Below are 19,317 nucleotides of genomic sequence, written 5' to 3'. Positions count from 1 at the left end.
AAATGAAGGTCAGTCAGTCCCAAAAATTGGGCAAACTTTGAATGTGTCCCCAAGTGCAGTTGCAAAAACCATCAAGCGCTACAAAGAAACTGCCTCACATGAGGACCGCCCCAGGAAAGGAAGACCAAGAGTCACCTCTGCTTCTGAGGATAAGTTTATCCGAGTCACCAGCCTCAGAAATCGATGGTTAACAGCAGCTCAGATTAGAGACCAGGTCAATGCCACACAGAGTTCTAGCAGCAGACACATCTGTTAAGAGGAGACTTTGTGCAGCAGGCCTTCATGGTAAAATAGCTGCTAGGAAACCACTGCTAAGGACAAGCAACAAGCAGAAGAGACTTGTTTGGGCTAAAGAACACAAGGAATGGACATTAGACCAGTGGAAATCTATGCTTTGGTCTGATGAGTCCAAATTTGAGATCTTTCGTTCCAACCACCGCGTCTTTGTGCGACGCAGAAAAGGTGAACGGATGGACTCTACAAGCCTGGTTCCCACCGTGAAGCATGGGGGAGGAGGTGTGATGGTGTGGGGGTGCTTTGCGGGTGACACTGTTGGGGATTTATTCAAAATTGAAGGCATACTGAACCACCATGGCTACCACAGCATCTTGCAGCGGCATGCTATTCCATCCGGTTTGCGTTTAGTTGGACCATCATTTATTTTTCAACAGGACAATGACCCCAAACACACCTCCAGGCTGTGTAAGGGCTATATGACTAAGAAGGAGAGTGATGGGGTGCTAAGCCAGATGACCTGGCCTCCACAGTCACCAGACCTGAACCCAATCGAGATGGTTTGGGGTGAGCTGGACCACAGAGTGAAGGCGAAAGGGCCAACAAGTGCTAAGCACCTCTGGAAACTCCTTCAAGATTGTTGGAAGACCATTTCCGGTGACTACCTCTTGAAGCTCATCAAGAGAATGCCAAGAGTGTGCAAAGCAGTCATCAAAGCAAAAGTTACTTTGAAGAACCTAGAATATAACACATATTTTTAGTTGTTTCACACTTTTTTGTTAAGTATATAATTCCACATGTGTTAATTCATAGTTTTGATGCCTTCAGTGTGAATGTACAATTTTCATAGTCATGGAAATACAGAAAAATCTTTAAATGAGAAGGTGTGTCCAAACTTTTGGTCTGTACTGTATATATATTTTAAAGTGCGCAGTGCATGACCAAACTATCTTCTTCTTGTGCAGCTCTGACAGTCTGCATAGCACAGGGATAGTGCTCCATTCCTGTGCTATGCAGGCGATCAGAATAAAAAAAAGTGAAAGTCCCATAGTGGGACAAAGTGTAAAAGTAAAAAAAAGTGTCAGAAAGTGAAAAAATAAATAAATAAAAAAAAAGGTAAAAATATATAAAAAAAAATAATAATCCACCAAAATTAAAAATATATTGCACCCATCAATAAATATTATTATGAAAAAAACAACAAAAAACAATAAAAGTACACATATTTGTATTGCCGCGTCCGGAATGACCTGACCTATAAAATTATCCCACTAGTTAACCCCTTCAGTGAACACGGTGAAAAAAAAAAAAAAAAGAAGCAAAAAACAATGCTTTATCATCATACCGCCAAACAAAAAATGGAATAACACGCGATCAAAAAGACGAATATAAATAAAAATGGCACCTCTGAAAACGTCATCTTATCCCGCAAAAAACAAACTGCCATGCAGCTCCATCAGCCGAAAAATAAAAAAGTTATAGCTCTCAGAATAAAGCAATGCAAAAAAATATTTTTTTTCTAAAAAATTTCTTTTATTATGTAAAAGCGCCAAAGCATAGAAAAACTATATAAATGTGGTAATGATGTAAACGTACTGACCGAAAGAATAAAGCTGCCTTATCAATTTTACCACACGCTGAGTAGAATAAAAAAAAAACAATTCCTGAATTGTTGGTTTTTGTTTATTCTGCCTCCCAAAAATCGGAATAGAAAGCGATCAAAAAATGTCACGTGCCTGAAAATGGCGCCAATAAAAACGTCAACTCATCCTGCAAAAAACAAGCAGTCACATGACTCTGTCGCCCAAAATATGGAAAAATTATAGCTCTCAAAATATGGCGATGCAAAAATTAGATTTTACAAAAAAATGCGTCTTTTAGTGTGTGACAGCTGTCAATCATAAAAACCCCATATGATTCTGGTATCGCTGTAATCGCACCGACCCAAAGAATAAAGTCGCCTAATCACTTATACCGCAAGAGGAACGGCATAAAATATAAACTCTCGGGTTAGGGTTGTGCTAGGGTTAGGGTTGGGATTTTTTTCAAAAGTAAAAAAAGATGACAATATGGCAACTAGTGTTGAGCGCAAGTGCTCGCTACTTGAGTTTGCACTGGGTACTCGGGTATGCACTGAGTATCGCGGGTGCTCGAGTCTCCGCCCCATATGCTTCGCGGACAAAAAAACTTTGCGGGGATTGCCTGCCATGCACGAGCGATCCCTGCATGTTTTTTTTGGGTGTCTAATAACCGTGAAACATGCGGGCGGGGACTCGAGCATGTCATTCGAGCACACGCGATACATGGTGCATACCTGAGTACCGATGCAAACTCAAGTAGCGAGCACTTGCGCTCAAGACTAATGACAACATATTCAATATGATGACCTAATGTTATCAAATTCTGTGTTGTACCTCTGGGTTCAAAATGTTCACTATACCCCTTGATAAAATCCTTGAGGGGTGTAGTTTCCAAAATGAGGTCACTTGAGAGGGGTTTCCACTATTTAGGCACATCAGGGGCTCTCCAAACGTGACATGGTGTCCGCTCTCGATTCCAGCCAATTTTGCGTTCAAAAAGTCACACAGTGCTCCTTCCCTTCTGAACTCTGCCGTGAGCCAAAACACTGTATTTTCCCCACATATGGGGTATTGGCGTACTCAGGAGAAATTGCACATAAGTTTTTGGGGTCCATTTTCTCCTCTTACCCTTGTGAAAATAAAAAAAAATGGGGCTAAAACATCATTTTTGTGGAAAAAGTTTGATTTTTTTTATTTTCACGGCTCCGTGTTATAAACTTCTGTAAAGGACTTGGGGGTTCAGGGAGCTCACCACACATCTAGATAAGTTCCCTGAGGGGTCTAGTTTCCAAAATGGTGTCACTTGTGGGGAGTTTCCACTGTTTAGGCACATCAGGGGCTCCCCAAATGCAACATGGCGTCCGCTCAGTATTCAAGCAAATTTTACATTCAAAAAGTCAAATGGCGCTCCTTCCCTTCCGAACCCTGTAGTGCGCCCAAGCAGTGGTTTTCCCCCACATATGGGGTATCTGCTTACTCAGGAGAAATTGCACAACAAACTGCAAGGTGCAATTTCTCCTGTTATTGTGACGCCTCTTCTCGGAAGCCCTTTTCTTTACCCTGGGAGATGGGGGAACTCGGAGTCGGGTCCTGTGTTGGAGAGAAGGGGTGCAGCCGTGGCCCGGACCCGACCCGTGCTCAGGGACATCACATTAAAAGGATGGTGTGGGCTTATCCGGGTTGAGTGGCTGATTCTGACTACGCCACCTGTGGCACCTGGTGAAGGCCACCGGCGCCGCTGCAGTCCGCTGAGGCATGGTGTTATGGCGGCCATAGTTAGTACTACTCTCCACAGGCGGAACAAGGCCTCAGGGCAGAGGGACAGGATGGAGGTGCTAGTAGTAGAGGAGAACGGGTGTCGCGTTGTGCGGTGTAGCGCAGAATAAACAGTCCGGAGGCCATAGGGGTGAACTTCCAAGGCTTTACTCACATTTGGGATGGCAAAAGGAAGGCGACTCACTGCTCCCCGCGGAGCTCTGCGGCCACCAGGGACGGGGGTCCGACAACCTCCGAGTAAGTCCAGCGTTCAATCAGGACCAAGCACCTGTGTGTTCCTGAACTACAGACCGTATCCTTTCCTGTCCGTGTGTGTAGATAGGCCGGATCTCCCTCTGAGCTCCTCTCAGAAGAAGGGCACGAGTGGCAGCTCCGCTTCTTCCGATACCCGGTGGGATCCTCAGGGCTTCCCCAACCAGGACATGGAGTAGCAAGGTCGGGTGTCGGGGGCCGGTACCCCTCTTGCAGTCGGACTCCCTCTGAATATATCAGGTGGAGAGGTCAGGTGGCGTACACCGCTCCATCTGCATCCTCCCTGGGATCCATTTGCTGTGGAGCTACACTCCTAAGCTCCGGGCCTTCTTGGTCATGGGCCTTGACCGGGTTGAGACATATGTTAACTCGAACCTGCCCCTCGACCCAAGGCCAGGGTACGAGGGCCGTGTCTCCATCCGCTGCAGGTCCACACAGGATCCACGTTCAGGGTGGGAGATCACAATCAAAAGACCGACCAATCACAAAGATGGCAGTGTATTAAATATGAATATCTAAAGTGTCACTAAATTGTAAGTCCTCCACCCTCACCCACTAACTGGTTCCCCTAACTCTTGGTTCCCCAGTCTCCCTGTAACCAGGAGGGCAGCACCTAGTGCATTCTAGCCCCCTCTGGTGGAGAAATGTGGTGTTGGATGTAAAGGAAGGGTCCTGAGCATCACGCTGTTCTTACCTCAGAGGAGGAACCCCACACTCCATTAAAGAAGTGCAGCATCCCCGTGGCGGTCGAACCCTCAGTGGCGCCACATTATTCTTATGAAAATGCAAAATTGGGGGCTGAAAAACATTTTTGTGGGAAAAATGTGAAAATTTTATTTTTTTTTAAAAAAAAAACAGTCTCAGAATCAGCGGGATCCGTTGAAGCGTTCCAGAATAATTACCTCATAAAGTAACAGTGGTCAGAAGTGTAAAAATTGGCCTGTTCATTAACGTGCAAACCACCTTGGGTTATAAAGGGGTTAATAGAAAATTTTTTTTTTCAAAAAAACAACAACTTTTATTTAAAAAAATAATAATTGAAAAATAAAAGTATATATACATACACGCACACACATAAACACACGCATGCGTGAACATGCATGTATATTTAATTTAAAATTAATAAATGTAAAAAATGTTAAAAGATGCATTTAATTGTATGCGTTAAAAGAAGCTATTATAAAGCTCATTTCATTATATTCTCAATAGTAAGATTATGCCCTTCCGGCGCTAAAGTGCTCAATTTAAAAATCCAGAAGCTTTCTTCGGCTGTGTGCCCACGATGCGTTTTTTAAGCGTTTCCGCAGCGGCAAAAACACTGCAGAAACGCTTAATAAATGCATGGTAGGAGGTCTGCAATGTTCCCCCAATGATAATCCGCATGTGCTTTGCACATGCTGCGGAAATTTCCGCTGCGGATTATCATTGCGGAAAAAAAAGCAGCACTACCAATTATTTTGCGGAAGTGCTGCGTTTTTGCCGCCATTGACTTGCATTGGAACACATGGAATCCACATCCCTGCATCTGTCCATGCAGAATCCATGTGTTTCAATGTGCAGATGGTACCCAGGTGTGGAGGACAGGAGACTCTCCTCCAGACCCGGGTACCTTAGAAACTGTAAAAAAAAGAATAAAATAAAAAATAAATATTATACTTCCCTTCTGATGGCCCGCGGTGTGCTTGTCTTCCCTTGCCGGCAGCTCGCGGTGGACTGAAGGACCTGCGCTGACGTCATTTAGTCATGTGACGGCAGGTCCTTCAGTGTAGTGTACCACGATCTGCCGGCAGCCAGGACGGAGCGAAGCAAGACACCGGGGGCCATCAGAGGGTAAGTATATATATATATTTTTTTTTTTAACCATTCTTTCGGTCACACTGTATAAATCCATGCTGGTTGCATGGATTTATATAGTGTGACCAAGTTGTCAAGCACTTTCCAAGTGATGCTAAAATCTGTTGGAAAGCGCATGTCAACCCGCATGTGCAATCCGCATGTACAATCCGCATGCGTTTTTTTCTGCCAGGGAGATGCAGAAACGCTCAGGAAAAATCCAGAGCATTTCTGCATCGTGGGCACATAGCCTTACAAACAGATGACCTGGAATCCAAATCTTTATTTACACAGGATTCCTGTGTTAGTGATTTTGTTTTATTAAATGCATCCCATAAAAGTTTTTTCAGGTAACCTTTCGCAAGGAACCTCTTTTTTAATATATGAGATTCTCTACAAAAATCACGATCATGTGTGCAATTTTTACGGATTTGCCAATACTGACCGTAAGGAACATTACGAATCCAGCTTGGGAGATGTCCGCTGTCGAATTGCAAATAACTGTTCACATCAACGGATTTAAAAAAGGTCGATGTGAACAGCCCCCCTGCATCAGCTCTTTGAATTAACAGGTCTAGAAACTGGATGGCTAAAACTGGATGGCTACTGAAAGTAGTGAACCATTCAGGAGCTTGGGAAAGCTGGGTGTGTATGTGTACTAATATGGTGCACAGTGCAGATGTTTCACGGTCCTGGCAATTGATGGTAGCGTACAGTGTGGCGTGGATGTGGGAACTGTGGGGTGTGCTTAGCTCATTGTCAGCCTACTGCAATATGTGAGTGGACAAGTGGGTGGGGAGAGAAGCCCTCTTTATGGTTGCATCAGAGGCATGTGTGTCATGAACAAGTGTTTTTGACAGGTTAACTTTGCTAAATAAATTCAGCAGCCAGTCTTTAAAATATACAGAGGGATTTTAAACTTCTCAAGCAGATCTGTGCTATGCAGACATTGTTATGGCCTTTTGTAGGTCATCTGTTTTGGCCAACAAGTTAGCAAGAAATTAATGGTAGTTATACATATCTCTTTGCATAGGGTGCCACAAGCTGGCATTGATAGAAGATTCACAATGACAGGCATGGCGGTGTTCTACAGACCCCCGCTGTCATGACAACTCATCAACGCCCCGCGATCACTTGACAGTGGCACCAATGGGCGGAACTTGTGATGCACTTCCAGTCAGCACATGTTAAATGCCACTGTCAGTGATTGACAGTGGAATTTAATTGGTTAACAGCCGCGAGTGGATCTCGGATCCATCCACGGCCGTTAAAGGCACATGACAGCTGATCAGATCAGTTGTCACGTGTGGGGAAAGATATGTGCTCAGCGTTGGAGCCCACATCAAAGGCAGGGACACAACCAATGATGTATATATACATCCAAGGTTGTGAAGGGGTTGAGAAAATGCCATAAACATGAAAAGAAGTATGTAAATACATTGGGATCACCATATAAAATCATACGTTTTTATAATTAATGACATGCGAACACAAAGAGACACATTTAACAGCAATTAAAAAGGCTAAAAGGCTATATGTACAAAAAGTAGACGTGCCTATAATAAAGCTGCTGCCTAACCTCATCTGTGCCTAAATAATAACAATTCACTGAAATTCCATCAAAGGATAATAAAAACCCATACAGTCAGGCCCAAAAATATTTGGACAGTGACCGTATCGTCGTGATTTGCGCTCTGCATGCAGCTATTTTGTATTTAAAACGAAACAACTGAGATGCAATTGAAGTGTAGACTTTCAAGTTTAATTAACCCCTTCACTCCTGTTTTCACCTTCATGACCTAGCCAAATTTTACAATTGTGACCAGCGTCATTTTAGGAGGCAATAACTCTGCAACGCTTCAACATATCCCAGTGATTCTGAAACTCTTTTTCTACTGACACGTTGCATTTCTTGACTGTGGTAAATTGTAGTTGATTTGTGCTTATGAAAATATTGAAACTTTCACAAAAATTTTTAAAATTTCACAATTTTCATACTTGAATTTTTCTGCCCTTAACCTAGATAGTGATACCACACAAAATATATAATAAATAACATTTCCCACATGTCTACTTTACATCAGCATCATTTTTTAAACAAGCTCCCTGCTGGAGCTTAATTCTCCAGACATTGAACACTGATTGCCTCAGCTGGCCGAGTATTTAAACTCCCCAGACCACACCCTGAGGCGGAGAGATATGGTGAATGACCTCCCACCCTTCACAATGGTCATTCACAAAAAAACACTCCCTTTACTATGGACTTAACCCCTTTCAACAAATAATATGGTGGAGGAAACTTAATGGTTTTAGTTAACTGAAGCCAACAGCCTCAGAGAAACATATCTCCCCTTCAGCACTTTAACATATTATGACAAAGTCGCTGGTAATTACACGATTCTGACTAGTGTGAATGTTGTGAGATGCACTGCAATTTAGGGTCATTCAAGATAAGTGTGATATCATAAACCATCTAGAGGGGGAGGCAGGACATTACAGGTTGTGAATTACCATATTTTTTGGATTACAAGACGCCCTTTTTTCCTCCAAAATTCGGGTGAACCAAGTGGGGGGTGCGTCTTATAGTCCAGATGTACCTGCTGTGGCTGTGGATGTGGGAAGGAGGGGTAGTGGCAGCAGTGGAGGAGTGTGTCACAGGAGGCAGGAGCCGGCAGCTGCAGCTAACACGTGTTCCCTAAGAAAAAGCATATTCACTTCTTCCCACACCCATAGTCCCTCCCACCTCTGTGCACTGATGTGGTGCCGAGAGGTGGGCGGGACTATGGGAGTGGAGAGCAGTGAATATTCACTCTCTATAATAGCAGGCACACGTGATCGCACAGCCACTGCAGGAAGCCTGCGGCTACGGCCAACACTGTGCCCGCTATTAAAGAAAATTAATATTCACTGCTCTCCACACCTATAGTCCGGGCGTGGAGAGGAGTGAATATTCCGACAGCTGACCTTGGCATGTGAGGGCGCATGGCAGCGACGTCATGCGCAGCTTACACGCTGAATTGGCATCAGAACAGGACGCAGAGCTGCAAGGGAGCGGAGCGGAGGGAAGGTGAGCAGAATCCTTAATTTTTTTATGTGTGCAGTGTGATGGGGATGGGGGTGCCATATACACCATGATGGAAAGTCAAGTATACCAGGATGGGGGTGGGGGCCATGTATACCAGGAAAGGGGGCCTTATATACCTTTATTGGGGACATATATACCATGATGAGGGTCACATATACCAGGATGGGCATCATATATACCAGGATAGGGATGCCATATATACCAGGATGGGATCATATATACAGTATATACCAGGATGGGGATGCCATATATACCAGTATGGGGATCATATATATACCAGAATGGGGGATATTAGTACAGAATTGGGTTACATTACCCCTATAACAGTGTCATCAGCAGATTTCCCCCCCATACCAGTGTGTCATGACCACATTTTTAGCTTCAATTTTTTTTCTATTTTCCTCCTCTAAAACCTAGGTGCGTCTTATACTCTGAGAAATACTGTAACCCTTGCAAATAATTAATTCCGTTAAATGTTAAGAAAGCCTGATCTTATCCTGCTAATTGCATTATTGTGACGGATTGGCGCAATACACCTGACTACACCTGTGACCAGGTCTCTACCCCAAATATGGACCTTTATTCCAGCAACATACAGCACTTACTAGGCTACTTGCTATAGTTTTGATAAAAATCACTTTTATAAGCAGGAGATTAGCACAAAATGCCTAGTAGATCTGCTGCCATGTAGCCAACCACACCACCACCTCTGATTGACAGCTTTCTATCTATGTACAGTGTACATAAAAAGCAGAAAATCAGTGGTGTGTGTATGTATGTGTGAGGGGGGGTGTTTAAATAGCTCAGCATTCAGAGAACTGGTAGATCTACAGCAAATAAAAAAGCGATTATACCAAAATGACAGCAAGCAGTAAAGTGACATATCGCTAGAATCAGGGTCTCAGTCCCTACATCATGTTGCTGTCAGATGGGCTCGCAGAAGCTTGTTGACATATTCCCTTTAAGATAACCCAATCCTATCCTGTTAATTGCATTATCGTGATGGTTTAACATGATACAACTGGTCGTTTATAGGCAATCAATCACCAGGTTTTTGTCAACTAACCTGACAGCAGCATGATGTAAGGGAAGAGACCCAGATTCCAGCAATGTGTCACTTACTGTGCTGCTTGCTGTAGTTTTGATAAAAATCACTGTTTTGTCAGCAGGAGATTATGCTAGAGAACTAGTAAACCATCTGTAACGTAGCTCTCCATACTTATGAGTTAAGTATAACCCTGATCCCAACACTGACTGGAAGCTTTATGACTATGTATAGTGTACACAGAAAACTATTAATGGATGGGGGGTTATACAGAGCGTAGTAGAGAAGTGGTAGATCTGCAGCAGATGTAACTGTGATTTTATCAAAATGACAGAAGACCAGTAAGTGACACATCACTGCAATCAGGGTCTTTGCCCCTACATCATACTACTCTCAGATGGGAGGGGCAAAAGCCTGGTGGCACATTACCTTTAAGGATGACAACATCTGTAAACTAATCTGTGTCTTGAGGCCTTTTTCAAAATAACATCTATATTAGACAGTGACTTAAAGAACCAAGACTGGAATTTTAAAAAGTAGCTGGTAATAAATCCTACCTCAGATGTCTGTTTAGCTCTTCAACATAGTGCTTTTGATCAAGAACAGTGGTAATTTCATCTGCTCTGTGAAAGGGAAAAAAAACATCAGAAACAAAAACACCAATCTGCTTTTTACCCACTGCCCCACGTGATGGGATGAGAATATCGCTAATGAGACTAAAGTGAACCTGACGGCCAATACTGACTGTAGATTGGGCAGCATGTAAGTATCAGGCACTGGCATGATCTCAGCCAGGTATTTCAGACTCTGAAACACAGCAGCGTTTCAAAGAAAAACACACTTTAAAAGCTGCCGCATGCTGCCTTGGATTGACAGGTCTCTCCCTACATGCGCATATAGCAAGAGACCTGTCATTTCAGGGGATTGGGCGGAAACAAGCTGCTGGGATCCGCCTGCCGAATATTCTCCAATGCACCTTGGTCCCAGGGGGCTTTTAAAGTATTGTTTTTTTCTGAAATACCGCAGCGTTTCAGAGTCAAACATACTTGACTTAGTTCATACAGTGTCTGATACTTGCAGTCTATGAATTGGTTCACTTTAAAGCTGCTCCCTGTTCACTGCAGAGCAGCCAACAGAAAAAGCTTTCTACCCTTCTATTACAATGAATCACTATGCAGAGTAAGTACCTGTGGGGATAAATGATTAAACATGCGAATAGCAGCTACTTAGACAGACTGACACATTGCTATAGACTTTGAACAACAAGCAGTGGCTCACTATGTAAGAAAATGTCAATGTACGAAAATTGCAGACATTAGTCATTTTTTTTCCCTGTAGAGTAAATCTGATCTGCATTACAGGCAAAGCCATGTGGCACACTTGTGGCATATCACTTCACTTGACCCCGAATTATCAATCATTTTTAGCATATATCTTAATATTACACTAGCTTAACCCACTTTTAGTATCTTAAAACGCCTGTCTTAATGACAGTCGCAATTGATTGCAAAATGACTTTGGCAAAATGGCAGAAGATGGCTTCCTAATGGCATTACATGATACAGTCTTCTATTTACCACTCTTCCGTCACTGGCCTCTCCTATACCAGTCATGTATGGTTTGCAAGAATGCAGCTTAACCTCCCCCTGAACAAAGGCCTATAGCCCTGCATAGAGTGCATAATGTCTCAACTGCAGAAATCTTCACCATGCAACCGGACTGTGCCTTTGCATCTGAATAATCTTACTAAAGACTGACAGTATATGGCAAGGATTTATGCATATCAGTTAGCACTACTCAGAGTTGAAATATGTGGGTGTGGATTCACTGGGAAGCTGACCACTACTTGCCAAAAACTTAACATGTCAGATTGGATTGTACAGCATCATGCCTTAACCAATGTGTCACGCCAGGTGTGGGAAAGACTTAGTGCAACACAGAGGGAAGAGGGAAAGGGAGCCCAGACACTAAGGAAAAGGGGGAAGTGGAGACCTCCTAGTCTGGTCTAGTGTCGCCCTGTCTCAACTATCTTCCCTATATTGCCTCCTCACCAATTGCCGCACGCGTGCCTCACCCTGTCTTTCCCTGACATATGCCTAAGGCTAGTGATGGGAGGAGATGAGCATTAGTCGATCTCCACTAAACTCTATAGACAACAAGGGTAGAAAAGCAGGGGGAAATTGCTTAGCTTTAGACGACTCCAAATGTGCACACGGCCTCAAGCTCCAGAGAGGACGAATTACTGCTATTGCTAAGCCTCACAAGTAGAAATGAAAATAGCTGGCGCCTCCCTCTCAGACACACCAGGTTTTTATACACCCAAGCCAGAGAGCTAATAGCCAGACGGAGGTAGCCTCTGGGTCCTAAAGACAGCCACTCATCTAAGATGTCTGTAATGCCAAACGTAGAGATCTCCTGCAACCAACTGCAGGGTGACTGTCTGTCCCCTCTGACACACCCGTGATAAAATTGCCGCAACTGGACAAAACTGTATACCCAAATTACAAATATTTACTGCAAATACAGTGTACAGTTGCATCTGATGTATGGATGTATTGTAGAGTTTCACTCTCAGGAGGTAGGTAAGCATTAGATAGAGTTCAAACAGCAGGCATTGCAGTTTTGGTAAAAATACGTGCAGTTTTATTGTTTTTCACAAGTTTCATAGCACCAAAAAAACTCAAACAGCGAGCAGTGCCATAAAAGATCACCGGGGTTCATCAGCTGATTATGGATTGGATTATGGCGAACAGATGAGTATTATAGTGGTTTATTATTTTTTCTATTTTAAAGTTGACATGGGCATTGGGGATTAGGCGTTAAGGTGAGTATAATTTTTTTTTATTATTTTAATTTTTTTTTCTATTTGGAGCACAGGCACTGGCTTATAAATACTCCCATCAGTGGCGCCTGCTCTCACTGTTATCAGCGACAGCAGGCATAGGCTGATGAGAGTAGTAGTCTCTCATCAGCCGATGCATATGACCAGTGGTAAGCATTTTACCGCCGTTCAGTCACAGCTACGGGCTCATACTGTCACCTGACAGCGTGAGTCTGCAGCGCTCTGACCAGCAGTAACTATCTTACCGCCAATCAGATGACAGAGTGGGAAACACCCGATGTTCGGGTGCAGAATCTGAACAGTGACACAGACTTCCTGAGGAAGACAGTGTTGGGGTCCATGCCCGAACACTAAGTGTTCGGTACGGACCCCAAACTTTACTGTTCGGGTTCACTCAACTCTAATCATAATGAATCATTACAGCTATTCAGCAGTCTGTTTCCAAATTAGAAGACATCATTATGGATCGCAAGAAAACCAAGGGATACTAATGATTATTATACTCAGTAACAAGTGTATGAATGGGGTAGATGGCACAAATCGCCTAGAATACCATGTTCTATCCTCAACATAAGTATAAATAATCTGGAATGCATGTGAGCTTTAGCTCTTCTGATCAGAAGTCTTTAGATGGCAATTCTAAATGATGCTGATTCTCAAGGTTCTTCCTCTGATTTATCTTATCGCAATTAAAAAAAAAAAAATCACAAGCATACAAAAAAACATAAGAAACGCAACAGAGACAAACATACCAAATGCAACAGGAATAGCCACCCGCCGCAGGAAAAATCTCTGAATTCGGAAATGTCCTGTTTTGTTTTGAACTTCTCAATATATGCTAACCAAGGAACAGATAGAGGTTTCATCTCTAGGTTTAAATTTTGTACTGGACAAACAATTTTATGTATTTCAAACTCTATTGGACGTTAAATTGGTTCATATGGAATCTGACTACTAGACCACCTGGTCTGAGTCCTAATGAATTTCGTAATTTAACATTTTCTGAAGAAATGTCATTGAGAGACCTCCAAGATTTACATGGAGTTAATTCTCCTAGAGAAAGGAATTTGAATCTTCTTGCAGTTTGAAACGAAGAACCCCTTTTTTTTTTTTACCCTAGCCAGTCGGGAGTGGACTGATGAATCATTTTCAAGATGCAACTTAGAGGGAATTGAAACAGTTGAATGCTGTTACCAGAACATAAAAACAGCGTTCAAACCTCAATCCTTTGCAATTTCAGGCAGTTCAAGAATTGAGACAGATGTCTGAAATAACTATTAAAATGGCCAACAAGGGAGGTTTAGTGGTGGTCCTTGATATCAGTGTACACAAGTCTCCAATTAACTCTCTGTTAGAGAACACTTCCACCTACAAAAAAATTGACCATGGATCCAACATGTAATTTTCAGGCGGACACCTTTAAAATTATTGAGAAGGGTGTTTCTCTATGTGTACTTACCAAGACACAAAGGGATTTTTTGAAGGTGCAGCACCCAATTTTAACAATTTAGCACGCGCAACCTTAGGTTCACAAGGGTGTCACACCACCCCTAATGAGACCTATAGTGTCAGGAATAGGATTGAATAGGAAATATATAAGTAAATGCTTGGATTCTGTTACGCTCACGCCCGGACTGACTGGCGTGAGCGTGGTTAGTGGTCACACTGGGCCACGAACCGAGGAGAGCCTGGAGGGGCGTGACTAGGGGCCTCGCCAGATCTGACCACGAACACACAGAGGCTTAATCAACTCCGTGGTCCGAGGAGGGACAAGGGAGGTGGCCCAGGTGTTACTCCAGGTCAGACCCCGGTCACAGCTGTTGACCCACACCGGGGAATGCAGGAACGGGCAGGTTAGGCTGGTAAGCAGACAGGTGGGTACTGGCAGGCACGGATGGTATGCAGACAGGTGGGTACTGGCAGGCACGGCTGACATGCAGACAGGTGGGCACTGGCAGGCACGACTGGCATGCAGACAGGTGGGCACTGGCAGGCATGGCTGGTATGCAGACAGGTGGGCACTGGCAGGCACGGCTGGCATGCAGACAGGCAGGCACGTCAGGTATGCAGACAGGCGGGCACTGGCAGGCACGGCAGGTATGCAGACAGGCCAATACTGGCAGGTGGAAAAGCAGGCTGGATAGGGACCAGTACAGACTGGGACACAGGAAAAGAGCCACATGCGCGGCAGACAAGCAGAGCAGAGCCACAGGCGCGGAGGACAAGCAGCGCAGAACCGTAGGCACGGAGGACAAGCAGAGCAGAATCACAGGTGCGGAAAACAAGCGGAGCAGAGCAGAGCAGAACCACAGGCGTGGAGGACAAGCAGTGCACAACCACAGGTGCGGAGGACAAGCAGAGCAGAGCGGAACCGCAGGCGCAGAGGACAAGCGGAGCAGAGCGGAACTGCAGGAGTGGAGGACAAGAGGAGCAGAGCAGAGCTGAACCACAGGTGCGGAGGACAAGTGGAGCAGAGCAGAGCGTAACCACAGGTGCGGAGGACAAGCGGAGCACAGCAGAGCGGAACTGCAGGCGTGGAGGACAAGCAGAGCAGAGCGGAACCGCAGGCAAGGAGGACAAGCGGAGCAGAGCAGAGTGGAACCGCAGGCACGGAGGACAAGCGGAGCAGAGCAGAGCGGAACCGCAGGTGCTGAGGACAAGCGGAGCAGAGCAGAGCGGAACCGCAGGTGCAGGCAGACAGGACAGGGCTCTGTTCAGATGGAACAGACTGGGAAACACAGGAAGATAGCTAGAACACAGGAGGTAGATACGGAGGCATGGAAATGGGACAAGCAGAACCAGATACACACAAGGTACTTGCAATAAAGTACCGAGTGAACACAAAACTCACAAACAGAGGTACAGAGACAACGAGTTGGAGTTAGGTGCAGGTTCAGACACTGCAGGAAAAGGAAAGGATCGGACATAGAGACAAACAGGTAACGGGCTAGGACACAGTTCGGACAGGAACTGAACCTGGAACAAGATACAGGAACGAGCCTGGGTACTCAGCCCCCAGGGTGGCGGAAAGACTAGAAGTCACAGATACAGGCAACGGGCCTGGGTACTCAGTCCCCAGGGTGGCGGAAGCAGACAAGATATAGGACAGGACCAGACAACTCAGTTGCACAGAACACATTGAAAGAAAGCGTTGCTCAGGCACCTCCTACTGGGTGGAGGGGGTTTAAGTATCCAGTGATTCACAGCAATAGGCTGGGGACGCATTAGGACTGCGCACACTGTAACTTTAAGAATCAGGAAGTAACAGGGTCACTGCCCTAAGCAATCAGACAAGAGACATGCACACAGCAAGTAATGGAGAAAAGTGTGTAGCCTGGACTGATAGGTAAGTTGGCGGTCTTGCATGGGGGGAGATGGTAAGCCATGCCAGCACGCCGCCAGGGATGTTACAGATTCTCTTCTTCAACCCCTATGCCAGAGGGCTCAAGGCGTCCTAAAAAATTCCAGAGATGTTCTGGATCAACTTGTTCATACCATATGAATAGAGGATTTTTCTTGGCTGAGCTGCGATGTAGTCGCCTTATATACTTCAATTCCTAAGGACGTGGAACTCCAAGGCAATGAGAGCAGTTTGTCAAAATACCGTAATTATACAGTTGATTTGTGTTCGTACATTATTCAGGTGACTAATTTTTTAATGAGACATTTTTCATTGGATAATCATTTTTATTTACATTTTTATTTACAGTGCAGGGGAGTCTCCATGGGAGGGAAACATTCACCATCTTTGGCAAACTTGATTATGTCTTACTGGAAGGGGAATTATATGTATAGTGATCGTAACCCTTGTCTGTTTAGTTTGTTCTGGCATGACAGATACATCGATGACATGCTCTTCATCTGGAGAAGGGTGTATACAGAAAAAGAAAGTGATGTAATAAAGTGTAACTTTTACTAGGTTCTTCATGTATAGTATCAAAGGCTCTAGGCCCTTTTCTTTTAATTAGGCAGCACATATTTTATCTATATACACTAATTCTTTATAAAAAAAATCAGATATACCTCAAGCGTGTTCAAACTATAGAGGTGACCAAATACACTGCAAATAACACCTATGCATTTATCTGTTATGTACTTAATAACCCTTAAAGTGGGCAATAGGTTTGATTAATCTTGTCTGTGACCACTGTCATTCACTTATTTTGCTCAGATCTAGTAGATAGATACAATTGATCCAGTCACTGTTTACTGCAGATATGGATAATTTATACATATTTGAACTGTGAGAGTACATTTGAGTGTGTTTTATCTCCCACATCCTTGCTGTTTTATAATTATCTGGAGAGGGGATGTGTCTGCCATACCAGAGTTTATGCAACATCAGCTTCATTTATTGCAACTTGTCTTTTACACATATGGCTAACTCTTCTTCTATATCGTTCCTAGATTTTCAATTAGACGGCATTTGTTACAAACTCATTGCCACTTTGACATTTTCTAAACTGCTATCAGGTAATACCATTTTGCATGCTAGGAGCAGCCCACCCCCCCCCCGACACACGGTTAAGTCGGTTCCGGTAGGTGAATTCACACTTAACACTAGAAATTGCAGTGATGTTGCTAGATTGGGTGTGGAATTGGAACAATGTCATAATAAATTAAGAAAGAGGGGTTATCCTCGGTGGATCTTAGATAGGGGATCTTGCATTGTGCAGAATAAGAATCGTTAGTATTGAATCACTCATAAATAGAAGGTTGCTGTTATGTTCTGCTACCAGAGCTAAGGAAAGAGAGGAGATCTGTCCCTACGATAGAACTCAGCTGAATCCCTACGATGTAACAGGGAACCTGATCCTGCGATCAGACCTGCTAAAGTCCTAAGCTAGTCTGTACGGAGACCTATAGAAGTGGGGAAGGAATCCCTACAAGTACTAAGGACTGGGAGGAAAATGGGACACCTCCTAACAGAAATAGTAGCAGACAGACGAACAAACAAAATATATAGAACAAAGAGGTCCGTAGACCAAGCAAACTAACAGAGTTAGATACAGAGCACAGGCTAGCTAGAAAGTATACAATGAAGTCCAGCAAAGCCAGAAGGGCGGAGCAGGATTAAATAGGCCAACAAGGTCATGTGGCCAGCAAAGGAAAAAAAACCTAAGAGCAAGGTTCTAACAGTACCCCCCCTTCTAAGAGGATCCTCCGGATCCCCTAGGACCAGGCTTATCAGGAAATCTCCTGTGAAACGCTCTGATAAGTCTGGACGCGGAAACATCATCCGACCTCACCCAAGAGTTATCCTCGGGTCCGAAACCTTTCCAGGCCACAAGATACTGCAAACTACCTCTATACAGTCTAGAGTTAAGGATGCGAGAAATTTCATATTCCCCGTCCTCCACCACCGGAGGAACAGAGGCAGAGGCGTCACAATCCGATACAACAGCTTTTTTCAACAGAGAGACATGAAATACCGGATTAATTCTCCAGGAGGTAGGAACCTCCAACCTAACAGCAGATTGGTTGACAACCTGAAGCACCTTAAAGGGCCCTACAAACTTGGGACCCAATTTCTTAGAAGGAATCCTCAACCGCAGATTCCTAGAGGACAACCAAACCATGTCACCAACAGCGAACAAAACCTCCTGTCGTTTCCTATCAAAGTAGTCCTTAGATTTTCTGTTGGCCTCCTGAAGATTACCACGCACATCCGTCCAAACTCTCTCCAAATCACCGGAAAAATTCTCCTCCTCAGGCACGGCAGATCCCAACTTGGAGAACGACCCAAACGACGGATGTCTCCCAGAACAACAAAAAAAAGGCGAACAACCAGCAGAAGAAGATGTATGATTGTTCAGAGCAAATTCAGCAAGTGGCAGAAACTCAGACCATCCCTCTTGATTGTCTGCCACAAAACAACGCAAGAACTGCTCAACATCCTGGTTTTTCCTTTCTGTCTGGCCATTAGATTCAGGATGATATCCGGACGAGAACGATAAATGAACTCCCAACCTGTCACAAAAGGCACGCCAAAAACGAGCCACGAACTGAGGACCCCTATCAGAAACAATGTCAGTAGGAACGCCATGAAGTCTGACAATTTCCTTGACAAAGGCCTTAGCGAGAGTTTTAGCGCAGGGCAGTTTGACGAAGGGAACCAAGTGACACATATTGCTAAAACGGTCCACGACCACCCAGATGACAGTAAAACCCTCAGAGGGGGGAAGGTCAGTTATAAAGTCCATAGCCAAATGTGTCCAAGGAGCACTGGGAACCTCCAAAGGACAAAGCAACCCCGCAGCAGGAGTATGTGAGGACTTAGATCTAGCACATATAGTACAATGACGCACCCATTTAATGACTTCCTTCTGCCATCCAGGCCACCAAAAACTGCGACCCACCAGTCTCTTGGTCTCAGAGATTCCGGGATGACCTGCCAGCCGAGATTCGTGACACTCAACAAACAAATCTCTCCTAAAGGTCCCAGGCACAAACAACCTCCCATGAGGAGTGTTAGATGGGGCATTCTCCTGTGCTTTAAGAATCTCATCTTCCAAAACGGAGTCCAAAGCAGCTATCACAACACCTTCATGTAAAATGTTCTCCTCTTTCTCAGCACCGACTATGGGAGAAAAACTGCGAGACAAGGCATCCGCCTTAACATTCTTAGTACCAGGGATGTAAGTAACGGAGAAATTAAACCGCGAGAAAA

The 19,317-nt window shown here is 44.3% G+C and overlaps 1 protein-coding gene across 4 annotated transcripts in view; it reads right to left on the bottom strand.

Annotated features, from left to right (window-relative positions):
* The window catches only part of LOC141164357 (RUN and FYVE domain-containing protein 1-like), a 496,863-nt gene that overhangs the window by 332,408 nt on the left and 145,138 nt on the right, over window positions 1-19,317 (bottom strand). For 3 of the 4 annotated variants that reach the window (XM_073649492.1, XM_073649491.1, XM_073649494.1), the window contains one exon: window positions 10,363-10,428. The exons of the other annotated variant lie outside the window; for it this stretch is intronic. In XM_073649492.1, coding sequence (XP_073505593.1) covers window positions 10,363-10,428 — 66 coding nt within the window. The remainder of the gene's footprint in view (window positions 1-10,362; window positions 10,429-19,317) is intronic. 4 annotated transcript variants of the gene reach the window in all.

The sequence above is a fragment of the Phyllobates terribilis genome, unplaced genomic scaffold, assembly GCF_046119375.1.
Source record: "Phyllobates terribilis strain yellow unplaced genomic scaffold, ASM4611937v1 Scaffold_10__3_contigs__length_209671492, whole genome shotgun sequence".
Classification (NCBI taxonomy): domain Eukaryota; kingdom Metazoa; phylum Chordata; class Amphibia; order Anura; family Dendrobatidae; genus Phyllobates; species Phyllobates terribilis.
This window is presented reverse-complemented; position numbering and strand designations above follow the sequence as displayed.